The sequence below is a fragment of the Nomascus leucogenys genome, chromosome 2 (assembly GCF_006542625.1).
Source record: "Nomascus leucogenys isolate Asia chromosome 2, Asia_NLE_v1, whole genome shotgun sequence".
NCBI lineage: Eukaryota > Metazoa > Chordata > Mammalia > Primates > Hylobatidae > Nomascus > Nomascus leucogenys.
The window spans coordinates 10550240-10563595 of record NC_044382.1 but is presented as its reverse complement, the minus strand read 5'-3'; the positions used below and the strand labels follow the sequence as shown (position 1 = coordinate 10563595).

General features: G+C 43.6%; 1 protein-coding gene across 9 annotated transcripts in view; it reads left to right on the top strand.

Moving 5' to 3' along the window:
* Positions 1 to 13356, top strand: part of TENM2 (teneurin transmembrane protein 2) — a 1389831-nt gene that overhangs the window by 1305265 nt on the left and 71210 nt on the right. For all 9 annotated transcript variants that reach the window (XM_030825348.1, XM_030825333.1, XM_012505108.2 and 6 more), the window contains one exon: positions 9007 to 9217. In XM_030825348.1, coding sequence (XP_030681208.1) covers positions 9007 to 9217 — 211 coding nt within the window. The remainder of the gene's footprint in view (positions 1 to 9006; positions 9218 to 13356) is intronic.

Sequence of the window (13356 nt, the reverse complement as noted above, 5' to 3'; positions counted from 1 at the left end):
CATTTTTAAAAAATAACCGGACAAACACTATAATCCCCTTGTCAAACATTTCCCCCAGTGGCTTCAAGGTACAGCCTATTAAAGAGAGGTCTTACCCGAATCAGATTTCTGCATTTGGTAGCAGAGCCTTGATTTTCTTAAGCAGCCCTTGCTTTTTTTCCCACATCCATCCTAAAGAGTAGAAAAGCCAGCAAACAGCTTTCACTGGGGCCTCCTCTCTGCCAGATCTCTGGTCAGACGTGATTCATCTTCCATGGCTAAGTCATAAGAAAGGCTAGAAGGTGCTTTGGTACAGCGATCTCTGGACTTGGAAGTCAGAGTCTGACCAAAAGAATTGGCAAGAAGTAGGAGGAAAACTTCCAACAGGTCTTCCAGAAGGGGTGCAAATACAGTTTTATGTCTTTTTTTTTTTTTTTTTTTGAGACAGAGTCTCGCTTTGTCACCCAGGCTGAAGTGGAGTGACGTGATCTTAGCTCACTGCAACCTCTACCTCCCAAGTTCAAGCAATTCTTCTGCCTTAGCCTCCCAAATAGCTGGGACTACAGGTATGCACCACCATGCCCGGCTAATTTTTGTATTTTTAGTAGAGACAGGGTTTCACCATGTTGGTCAGGCTGGTCTTGAACTCCTGACCTCAGGTGATCCAACTTCCTCAGCCGCCCAAAGTGCTGGGATTACCGGCATGAGCCACCACACCCAGCCCAGTTTTACTTCTTGCAATATTTGAGAATGGCCATTGCTCTGTGCAGCGAAGGAGGATGCCTGGGGAGCGATGGTTCATCAGGCAGCCAGGGTATTAATGGCAGGTGAAACCTTCCAAACGAGCATCCTGTCTGCCAATCTATTGCTTTAAAAGGTTGGCAATGCAGGAGACCGTACAGAGGCAATGAAGAACTAATCTCATATTGCCAGGTTAAATCAAGTCAGCCTTGCCTGTTCCTTTCACTTCTTAGTTACATCAAGCCCAAATACTTTCAATTATCCTCACTTCCAACTTGTCAGCAGGCGTAGGGTAAAATGCAAATGGAACAGTACCTTTCTCTCGCGGAGAGCAGGAAATATCATTAAGAATAACCTTCACGTATTGAGCTCTTCCTGTCTTAAGTGCTATACATTCATCATCTCATTTCACATGCACCTTCTTAGGGCACCTCTGTGCATTTCGGTGTAGTCGGCATTATTAAGTCCATTCTATAGATTGGAAAACTGAGCCACAGGAGTTCGGTCACTTGCCCAAGATGACACAGCTGATGAATAATAGACCAGGTTTTAAAGCCAGACCATTCTAATTCTAAAGCCCATGTTCATTTGCTATTTTTCAAACTGAGCCAAAAGCCCAGTACCACCCTGGGCAAATGGGGCAGGGCAGGGACCAAGCATTGCATCTCAGCGGGCCCTGAGCTTTGGGGTGACTCCCTTGAAATTTTCTAAGTTGCTCCCCCAGTGTCAGGGACTGGCCAGGGTCAGCAATGCTAACTGGGAGGAGCACCCCAGTCCAGTCTAGGACCCACGTGAGCCCTGATCCCTGTTCCTCCCCTTCAGGGTACTCTTTTTTTTTTTTTTTTTTTTTTTTTGAGATGGAGTCTCACCCTGTCGCCCAGGCTGGAGTGCAGTGACGCGACTGGGGCTCACTGCAACCTCCGCCTCCCGTGTTCAAGCGATTCTTCTGCCTCAGCCTCCTGAGTGGCCAGGACCACAGGTGTGTGCCACCACGCCTGGCTAATTTTTGTAGTTTTTAGTAGAGATGGGGTTTCACCGTGTTGGCCAGGCTGGTCTTGAACTCCTGACCTCTTGATCCACCCACCTGGGCCTCTCAAAGTGCTGGGATTACAGGCATGAGCCACCGCTACCGGCCCAGGGTACTCTTGACCCTCTACCACCCCTCACCCCCACTAGTGTGCATGTAGGGTCAATAAGATGCCCCAAATTGTTTTGGCATTTGCGTATATGGGATATCCTAAGGCCTAACGGCCAGCCCCAGTTCCAGCAGGCAGCCTAGCAAGCACTGGCCAGAGGACTCTCTCTTTTGCAAATCAAGCTTCTAGAATGGTGCTGACCTGCTGGTTTGGGGTGACTCAAATTGTTTTTATAGCCAGGGGCCCAGCAAAAAAAAAAAAAAAAAAAAAAATGCCCTTTGACTGGGGTGCTACACAGGTTAGGCATGCCCTGCAGGAGTTTATCTCAAAACAAACTAACTCCCAAGACAAAACCAATCCTATAGTTCCCCCTTTTTACTCAGGAAACTCTTTCCATCTCTAACTCAAATTCAGCAGGAGGCTTTGGCCTTTGCCGACCATCATTAAGTGCCCCCCAGGACCCCTGCACCTTCTTCATTTCCATCACAAACAACCAGATTTCATCTGTCTTCCCCCAACTTATTGCTTCTTCCCTCCTTTTTATTGCTGCATTAGTTTTTCACCTCCTCATCATTATTAGCTGATCTCAAAAACGACCCTGGGTTACGGGGTTCACCACCTGACTGCCCAGACTTTCCTTGGGGAAGTGACAGCTTGGCAAGCATCTAGCTCTGTATAGGTAAACAAACCTATATGATACCAAGAAGTCTCAAAAAGAAAAAGAAAAAAAAAAAAGAAATGACTCAGAAGCACTTAGTAGGTGACAAGGTGCTCACTACTGTTGTAAGGACCTTTTGTGGATTACCTCTGTTGATCCTCCCAGCACTCTGTAGGTATAATCATCACTGCCCTCACTTTGTCAATTCACCTGGGGAGCCGGGTGACTAAGATGAAGATCAAGAGCATGCCCAGTGTCCAGAAAGTTTCCCTGTGCCCTTTCCCAACTAATTGCTCCTCATCGAGGTAACTACAACTTCTAACTTTCTATCATCACTGATTAGCTTTGCCTGTTCTTGAACATCCTATCAATGGGTCAGAGAGTACTCTTCAAAGCTCATGTTTTTAACCAATCCACCCTATGGCCTCCTGGCCCAATGAGTAGGAAAGGTAGATTTGGTGCTTGGTGGTTCTGTCAAACCGTGACTGCAAAGAGTGCAGCTTATTTTTAAATCTGAACTTCTGACCAGTCCCCAACCAGCAGCTGCATGCAGACACTAGCAGAGCCATCCACAGCACCTGCAGTGATTTGTTAGAGTCCATCTCTACCACTCTGTCACAAAACGAAACTTAGAAAAGTAAATGTAGGTGTTCCTCTGGAGCCTTTAATACCTAGGAAAGCCACGGAGTTCATGCAGGTTGGAGAGCGACTCACTTGCAAACCAAGCTATGGGGAGAAAAGTTGAACAAAATGCTCCCATTCAAATTCTCTATGAGCTGCCCAGAAGATCAAAGAAGAAAATAAGTGAAATCAACATCTTCTCATTCCTGGAGCCATTTCCTATGAGAATGATGACGCAAGAACTCACACGGCCTCCTCCAGGCAGAAAGGTGTGCATGGTTCAGCCAGGTCCCAAGGATCCAATTGCTTATTGTGGCTGCTTTATAGCCTCTCCTTTGACACAGGGCCTCCTTCCTCCTGAGTGTAGCTTTACTAGTAAGCGTTTAATGAAGGCTTTGAGCTTAAATCTCTTCACCAGTTAGGAGCTCCTTTTAAAATCTAGCAGAGTACACTAGACAGGATTGAAACGGCTGACAAAAACCTATAGCCAGCACAAAAGTAAGTGCCACCTTGCGCCAATGGTAAATAGCTGAAAGGGGATTGTGTCTCACAGGTAAATAGTGTGGTCCTCTGCAGCCTACAATGCCAGGAATAAATTCCCAGGCATCTGGTTTCTCATGCTGATTCCTCTTCAGATGCTCATTTCAACCAGCCACACTCTTTCCCAGCTGTAGGAGTAGACAGGCCTTCAGAAGTGATTAAATCTCACAGCTGCCCACACTTACCCCTGTTGATGGGTGTCCACTGCCTTGTCTTCAGACTTCCTTGGGGAAGGAAGTGTCACCCCTCCTAATAATGAAGACAAAGGGTGATAATCTCATCGGTTGCCTTTCTCTACTTTTTATTCATAGCTGCTTCTTAGCCACTTGGATATTCACCTTCTCCAAGCCTCAGTTGCATCCTCTATAGGTGGGTATAGAGTGGGTGGCATGGTGATAATCGTGCTAAGACAGTGTACTGAGCATTCATTGTACGACCCTGCTCTGAGTACTATACAGACAATAACTGCTTTAACCCTCCCAGCAGTACTGTCCACCATCATCATCATCATCATCATGGTCTCCATTTTATACATGAGAGAAACTGAAGCACAGAGCAGTTAATTGCCCATGGTCAACAGCTAGGTAATAGCCAATCTGAGATTCAAACCCAGACACCCTGTTCTATAATCTGACATTTAAGAGTTACATTATTCTGCTTTGCAGGATTTCCATGAATCTTTAAATAAAAAATATATGTAAATTCTGCTCAATCTATAGCATTTGTTGTTACTATTAATTATTAACCTATCACTATTTGGAAATAAACTATTTTTGCCAAGATTCAACCAGCCCATAGCCTATACCAGTAAATGACTCTAAATATAAGGGAATATTAATTTCATTTACTTTTGCATCTGTTTTTTTTTTTTAAATGAAAAAGTGGAAGAGTTCAGGGAGTTTCTGGTTATAGTTATAATTCATTGGACATATACTATATACCAGACTGACATATATATATGTGTATATATATATATATGAATTTATATATATGTATAAAAATTTATTTATTCTCCATCACATAACCCTATGGCATATGTGCAATTATAACTCAGTTTTTAATGCAAGGAAACTACAACCCAGCAACGCTGATCACCTTTCCAAGCTCACACAGCCAGGGAACTAGCAGAGATGAGCTTCAAACCCAAATCCATCTGATTCCAGAGGCCAGGCTCTCACCTCTGATGCTGTGTAGACTTTTTGGCTTTTTACCTTGGGACTTCTAATCCAAAGGTTTCGATTCAGCATTAATGATCCTGTTTCACGTTGCCAGAACTTTTATGGAAGAATCTCTCTGATTTGCTTTATCAAAAGCAATAAATAGAATGCCTTGGTATCATTCCCAGAAAGTTTCTCCATGATCACATTTCTCTGAAATTGTCATTACAATTAGCTTACGACGTGTATGAGTAGAATAGAGCCAGAGCTGTGATTTAGCGTCTGTTCTGACAGAAAACACCTAGATAATTCTTTCTGGCCCCGTTTCACTGAGTGAAGTAAGATTAAGCAGACATGAGCCACCGCAGCGTGGGCTGATTAGGAAGGCCTAAGTCTCTTTCCCATAACCGCTGAGTCAGTATGGGGCCCTTTTTGAGGACTCTGCAAACCTCTCCCACCATCCTCACCCCCTTCCCCAGGAAAAAGCCAACCAGACTAACAAATAAGTAGGTAGATAAATAAATAAATAAATAAATCGTCCAATGTCATAGGAGGGCCGGGCCGCTTTCCCTCTGCTGTTGAATGGAGACGTCGGCCACCTCTCAGGTCCTGAACTGGCAATTCAGAACAGTTTGATTGCCTGCTTGATTGTTTGCGAGATAACTGCAAGATTGTCAGTGACAGGGTAATTTACTGAAGATTGCAATGTCAGACTCCATCCAAGGGGCTTGCTGGCATAAAGACGCGATTCTCATGACTGACAGGCCACTGGGAGATTGGAGTGCCAATTTAAAGTTCACAGTGTCGTCTGAAAGTGTTTGGCGGCTGCAGCCCATAATCACGCAGCATGATGAGGTCATTATAGGCATAACGTAGGCTCCTACTTAATAATGGGTAGAACCCCAAATGCACAATCTCTGGAGCAGGTAAATGTAAATATGTAGGAAGAAATCATTTGTATCCTATTTTTTTTTCTGTTTTGGCATTTGTCATCTGCTATTGCTGATGTGTTTAGGCCATCTCCTGCCAGACAGGCCCTTGAATCAAAAGCCCAGAATCAACAAAACAGTGGGGAAATTTGAGGTTCACAGTTCTGAAGCAGTCACAAGCCCAGAAAGAGTGACAGGCTGGAGGGGGAGGGGGAGGCAAATGTTCAGCACTTAATAGGAAAACTGTCTTTAGTTATTCTTCGAGCCGAAAGAGGGCTTCAACGCGGTTATATGGAGCGGGTGGTAAATGGGTTGGAGGGGGAGGAAATATTTCCCCAGCTTCAGGAGGGAAAGGCCACCAGAGATGGATGGTACCCCTAATCAGAAGAGGCTGGTGACCTTAAAGAAATCTATAGTGCTAACAGCAGTGGGTTTCTTCTCACCTGAGAAGCTTCTTGTGGCTGCTGAATGAAGCCCTGCTAGCATATCTCAGCAGGTTATTTTTTAAATCTGAAGCAGGCATTCCGCGGTAGAGCCCTTCTGTCTAATGAAGGCAGCCCATGAACAGTGATGTTCAAGGCAGAATTCTATGCACTTTTTTTCTTCTTTTTCTTATTCTGCCAATGGCCCTCCAGATTGGACAGCCTGAATGTGGATCTGAAACAATGCCTGGATATCATCCTGCTACTAGGATACAATCTCCAGTGCTGTTTCTAGGGTCTGAGGTTTGCCAGGCTCCGGGGAACTGGGGAGTACCCGATTCAGCCAACACATCAGCCCGAGATGTTCAGAGCCTTGATTTGGAAAGTCTCTCAATTTAAAGTGTGCATGCCTGCTCACCCTCCTGTGTCTGCATTTCTAGGAAATTGTGTAAATCTAAATGTGTTACGAGGCACATGAGCAACATTTGCCCATGTGGAAAATGAGAGGCTAGTTTTAGTAATTTAAAGCCAGGCAAAACATGCAACCTCCTAATTTGTTTGTTTGCTAAAAAGAAAGTAATGCATTAAAATAATTGCACATTAATTGCTAAATTACAGTGGAACTTTGGTGAAATTACATATTTCATTTTCATTAGTGGAACCAAACGAAAAGGATAATGCCAAAAAATTACATTGTAGTAAATTTAAAGCACCCAGCCAGGCCTCTGATTCAGCGTTCCAGTACAAGTGTTTGTCAAGGCACAGCCCAGGGTTTGAGTGCATGTTTCCATGATTCTAATTATGGTCCAAAAAAATGCCTTGCTATCAAATCCAGGAGGTGCAAGCAAGTTATTCTCCAAGCTTCTCCACTGTGTGTTCAATCAGCTCCCAGCCGAGTGAATAAGGATTGACTAACGAATTCATTCTTATCAGAAATTCCAAGGAGCAAACACTGCCCTAAGCATTCCCATCTTCAGCCCTCAGAGACAGGTGAGGAATGGGAAACAGTCATTTTATTCATTCAACAAACATCTGTTGAGTGCCCGATTCTGTGCTTGGTTCTAAGAGAGGAATGAATATAAAATTAATAAGACATCATTTTTCTCTTCAGAGAGCTCATTTTCCAGATAGGGAGGCGAGCATTAAGAGGTCATTAATTCTAGTATAAGAAAGTTGGCATTAACAATGGTTTTTAAATCGTATTGTGTGCTAGAATCACCTGAGAATCATGTTTAAAATGCAGATTCCAGGGCCTGCTCCTGGAGGCTTTCCCTGGGGAGATGTGGGATGGGCCATTTATTCTTCCTGCAGGAGTCTGATGCAGAATGCTTCTTGGAGAACCTCTGATTCAGGGATGTACAGAACAGGGATTCCTGACTGTCTTGGTCAGTTTGGGCTGCTACAACAAAAATACCATAGACTAGGGGGCTTAAACAACAAACATTTATTTCTCACAGTCCTGGAGGCTGGGAAGTCCAAGATCAAGGCACCAGCAGATTCAGTGTCTGGCGAGGCCCTGATTCTTGATTGATAGACTGCAGTCTTCTTGCTGTGTCCACACATGGCAGAAAGATTACTAAAGTGCTCTCTGGGGTCTCATTTATAAGGACACACATCCATTTATAAGAGTTCCATCGTCATGACTTAATTACCTCCCAAAAGCCCCGTTCCTAATACCATCACATTGGGAATGAAGTTTTCAACATTGAACTTTGAAGGATCACAGACATTCAGTTTGTAGCAATAACCTGTCCGGGGGCATCATCCGGAAGGCTTCCTGGAAGAAGAGGCCACACCTAAACTTGATCTTAAAGGATGAGTCAGTCCTGTCAGTTTCCCCTACTCTACCATTAGCTCCTTAAAGACAGTCTCCATGGTTCTTTGCTCTCTCTCTCGTTTCCAGCACATGGACACCACTCAAATATTTGTTGAATGGTAGTTGAGTAAATAGGAATCAGCCCAGGTAAAGGGATAGAGGCACAGGACTCTAGGCAAGTGCATAATAATGTTCCGAGTCCTGAGCGCATACAGGAAGACAGAACCAGAAACTCCTGCGGAAACTGTAGGCTTAATTTCCAGATTCCCAAGCCAAAGCCATTTCTCCACATTTCCTAGAAAATGTAAAACTCTCAGCACCTGGGTTTCCAATTGGTCAGCAGTTCCCTTCCTGGCTTAGAGGGAGTGGGATAGAATACTTTTCTCCATTAAAGTGAGATTTAAGGAATTCCATGCATTTTAGTTTTTTTTAATTTGATAAAAAAAAATTGTATTTCTAATAGAGCAGGGTCTCACTATGTTGCCCAGGTTGGTCTCGAACTCCTGGGCTCAAGTGATCCTTCTGCTTCAGCCTCCCAAGAGTGCTAGGATTACAGGTGTGAGCCACCATGCCCAGCCAGAAATTCCATGCATTTTGATTACTTGTGCACCCATTAGCACAGACCCCTGGGAACTGACTGTGGGTAATTTGCTGTGCTGTGTTGTTCAAAAGCAAAGTTTTTGTTTTTATTTTCCCACTCAAATAATACTTGTTCGTAGTAGAAAAAAGTAGAAATTCCAGAAAAGCACAATAAAGAAGAGAAGCACACTAATCTGCTACATGAGGATAACCGTTTGTCAACATTTTAAATTATTTCCTTTCAGTCTTTTATTTTCTATGTGTATGGATTGGAATTGGATGAGGCTTGCTGTGTGAAATCCGCCACCTCAGGCCCTTGGGTACGTTTGATGCTGCTCATGCCTGTGCTGGTAACAAAGGTGTTAGTGTCTCCAAACAGCTTTATGCCATGAAATCCGCTGACTCTGGCTCTGCCTCTGCCCTTCCAGATGGCCTGGTGGATTGCCTGGACCCTGACTGCTGCCTGCAGTCAGCCTGTCAGAACAGCCTGCTCTGCCGGGGGTCCCGGGACCCACTGGACATCATTCAGCAGGGCCAGACGGATTGGCCCACAGTGAAGTCCTTCTATGACCGTATCAAGCTCTTGGCAGGCAAGGATAGCACCCACATCATTCCTGGAGAGAACCCTTTCAACAGCAGGTAGGCACCCTCTGTCCCTGCAAGCTGCTGAAGTCACTGATTTTCTTCCTGTTGGAGCCAGAGGAAGTGCTCCAGCTTTCCCAGGGACCCAACTGGCCTGGAATCTGCCCCCATAGAGGCAGCTCCCTCCAAGGGGACCTCAGAGAAGTGCCCTTTCCTCACTTTGTGTTGGGCTCCAGAACAGAGCCCTAGTGTCTTTGCAGGAAGTCAACATCTTTAACCCAGAACCTGCTGGAGACACCTGTTGATTCCCTGGTTTTTAGAACATTTTTAAAATCTGCTATTTTATGATGCTATTGTCATTATATTAAATCTCCCTTTATAATGCCTCTGATAGTGGCTTTTGTTCGAGCATTGCTGAAATAGTTCATTCAATAGAGTATTTTTGAAAGCTGTTATTAACTTGATAACATAACCTATCATTCAGTGGCATCTTAGAGTCAAGATGATGTTGGTTGCAAGGATTTATTGAGCACCTAGGGTGAGCCAGAGACTTTGTGTAGATTATCTCTAATCCACACAACAATCCCATCTATTGCCTCTCCTGATTACCTACTGCATGCAAGGCATTGTGCCACTGCATTTCACCCCTCATTCTCTCCAGTTTATTATTGCTCGTAGTTGCTAATTTGAGGCTTATAAATATTCTAGGGTCAAGTTCTAGGTTCATTTTGTCTTCAACTTCACCCCAGGACAAGTTAGAACTGTGCTCCTGGAGAAGACAGCAAGGGGCAGGTTTGTCTTGGAGACACTTCCCCACCACCCCATCCCCTCCTCTTTTCTATGCACTATGTATGATTCTGAGGGTAGAGAGGAGGGGTAGGAGAGGCTGGGGGTCTTCTTATGGCTTGGCCATGCTTGATCTTCCTCTCGGTTGTTCCGGGTCCAGATGTCGATGGTGTACGCTGATGCAAGAAGGAGGAGTGTGGTCTAATTGGGGAATGCCCCGCCCCATCTCTGTGGTCCTTCACATCAAGAAATAAAAACTGCTGGTCAGGTCCTTTTTCACAAAACTTCTAGGTACTAGAAACTTGGGTAGGATGGTCCTGGCCCCTTTGCAGCCCTGACAACCCCCATTGTGCCATCTTTGTCTTATTTCTCTTTAGCCTCATTCAGGTAGGCCCAGGAGCAACTCCGGAAGTATGCTACTTCTCTTGGCTTCCAAGCAGGGAAGAAATACCAGACTTCCCTTCTTACAGAAGCCCCTAACTTTATAAGTGATTCTCTTGGAGCCCCTCTCATGAGCCTTTCATCAGTCCCCCACCAGAGAGAGCCCAGTGAGGGTGGGATGGGGAAGGAATGGGTGTCAGCACAGCTGACTCTACAGCTTCTTAGAGCTCTCTGGAAAGTTGGAGAGCCCCAATTCCTGCAGCTCTTTTGAATATGAGTGTCTTAACAAGGTCTCCTTAGGCCAACAACTTTTGCTTCTCTCTGTTCTCATTTTACTAAAAATAAAGTAGAAAAAGAAATAATAGAAAAGTAAAAATAATCTCAGCCCTCTTCTATTTCAGCCCTGACACCTCCTAGTGATATCATGTTGGGCTCGTAAACCTCATTTTCTTGATTAATAAAATTAGGATAACACTATTAAATATGTAAAAGTTGATCAGACGAATTGGGTCATTCTTGTCATACGCAACTAAAGCAGAGTCAAGAAGCCGGGAAGAAAAAGCACTCTGGGCACATAACATTGCCCTAGAAATGTAGTTCTCCCCAGGCCTGGCTACTGAAACTGCCTGCTGTAACCTGAAACCAGTTGATCTAATAGCAACTGAAACAACCTACTATGACCCTAAGACTAGTTTTACCCACCACCATCATTCACCAGTCAGAACTCACCAGATCACCAAAACTTTACCAGTCCCAGTGAACTTTCTTTCAAAAGAATAAATAACATTTCTCCTTATAAAACCTCCAAACTTCTCTTTGTTCTTCAGACATCCTGAAGACTACCCCCATGCATATGCCCTGAATTGCAATTCTTGCTTCCCAAATAAAACATTTTAAATTTAGAGATTAATCTTCCTATTTTATTTGACTTTAACATATACGATACACAGTATTATTACTGTTTCTTTTAGTAGAAGAACCTCTCAAGAAAATAAAAGAAACCACAGATCTCTGATAAATAAAAAGTATTTACTCTGCTTGTTAAATCCTAGCTCTAGAACAGATTCTGTAAGTATGCTTCCTTTTAATTATGAACATAATTCATCTTGCTAGAGACCCGTGACTGGGCAGAGCTTGCACTGGGCCATAAGCATTTCAGTGGGGTTTGTAGTTTGCTTATACTGAAAATGCATCCTCTGAAGGCCTGTGCATCCTCTGAAGGTCTGTTTCAATCTGCTTCCTCATTAACCTATCATTATTTCTACCCTAAATCCAGTCATTTCCTGATATTCTCCCTTTCACGCTTTCTTCACCTGGCCCTTCTAATTTTATCTTATTCTCCTCATCAATGGTTACCACTTCCAGAAGGCACCTTGAGCTAGAGCCAAAATACAGGTGAACGGTCAGGAACCCCGGAATATTTGGTAGACTATGCCAGCCCAGGAGACCTGAAAGAAAGTTGCTTTAGAGAAAGCGTCTCTGAAGCTTTAAATATAAACAATAAATGGCACCTTCCAAATGAGCTCAGGCTCTCCAGCTGTCTGCATGGATACATAATTCAGAAATATGAAATGTAACTCCAAGACATAGGTTGAAGTTCAGTAAGCGTGTGAATTCCAGTACATTATCATCTGACAAATAACGAAGGACAAAGCTAGGAGTAAAAAAGAACTTGAAAATTCAAGATTTCTAAAAAGGCGTTCCCCTAGATAATGGCACACAAAAATAACTAAAATGCCTTGACTCCACCACTATAATTTATAGAGCAGATCTCACTATCTAGATAATGCGATAATTGTTACACATCAATAATCCTAAATAGAAATGAACTGATAGTATGTCTTAGCTGAATCTTTTCTGCAAATTGACTGCCTGGAAATGATAGGAAGCCAGCAGCAAGGAAGAATTTGAAAAATAGAGGATAGAAATCACAGGCAGCACTACTCCTGTTATTCCTGTGGCACGCTGCAAAGCCTTCTGCTACAGGAATGATTTAAAAGAAACAGCAGTTGTAGAAAAAAAGGAAGGGTGGGGGGACTCCATTGTGGAATGTACTTTCAATTTTGTTTTCTCATCACGAGCACTGTGTACCTTGTGGTCGTCAACGCACATCACTGATTTTAAAATAGTGTCTGGTAAGGTCTTAAAGAAATCTTAGTCCTAAGCTAAGATAAGAAAATGGAATTGAACAAAAGGATTATTTTCATAAATTAGTTTTCCACTTTAAAAGAGTCTAGCATTGTGGTTAAAACCAGCTAAAAATGGCATTCATTTGTTAGGCAGCCAGTAGCAGACAATTAGAGCTGTCAGTGGAACAGTCTAAACACTCCTGAGATCATCAAAGGGTTGGAGTTGAACAGCTGGGGGTATTGCTAATAAAAAGAGAGACGCGTGGAGACAGCATCCCTCCGGTTTTCAGGATACCCGGGAATGCAAAAGTAAGTGCATTCCAAAAATCGAGCCGACTTTGACAAGATTCTGGCAAAGGACGGGTCAGTTGATCACCTAGTTCAGAAACTGGGAGTGTGTCCAGGACCCTGGGAGACTGAGAACCTCTCTTCTTTTGCCAAATTGCCCAGTCTGCTGGGGGCTCGGTGCAGAAATGGACAATCTCATTGTCCCATTTCTCTGTGAAGTCAAGAGAATTCAGATGAGAGGAGATGTGCGCATTCTCCCTCCATGGACTTTGAGCAGAATATTGTAGCATCTCTCTGGCTTTATAGGACTTTCCCAGGGGTAGCTGGTTGGAAACCGGGATTTGTGGGAAAGTTCTAGTTACTGTGTCTGGAAAGAGGGAGATGTTCTGTAACACTGGAAATAAATTGGTAGGATTTCAAAGCCCTTCAAGATAGCAGGAATTTGACATAAGAGAAATATGTAGTAACACAGAATCCAGAATCCAATATATTTCTAGCAGAAAAAAAAGTGTGTATAGATATATACACATTTTTACTGAGTGTGTATATTGAAGGGTTTTGCTATATATATCTCCAAAGTTCTCTTTTCCTCAGAACCTCATGGATTCTGAG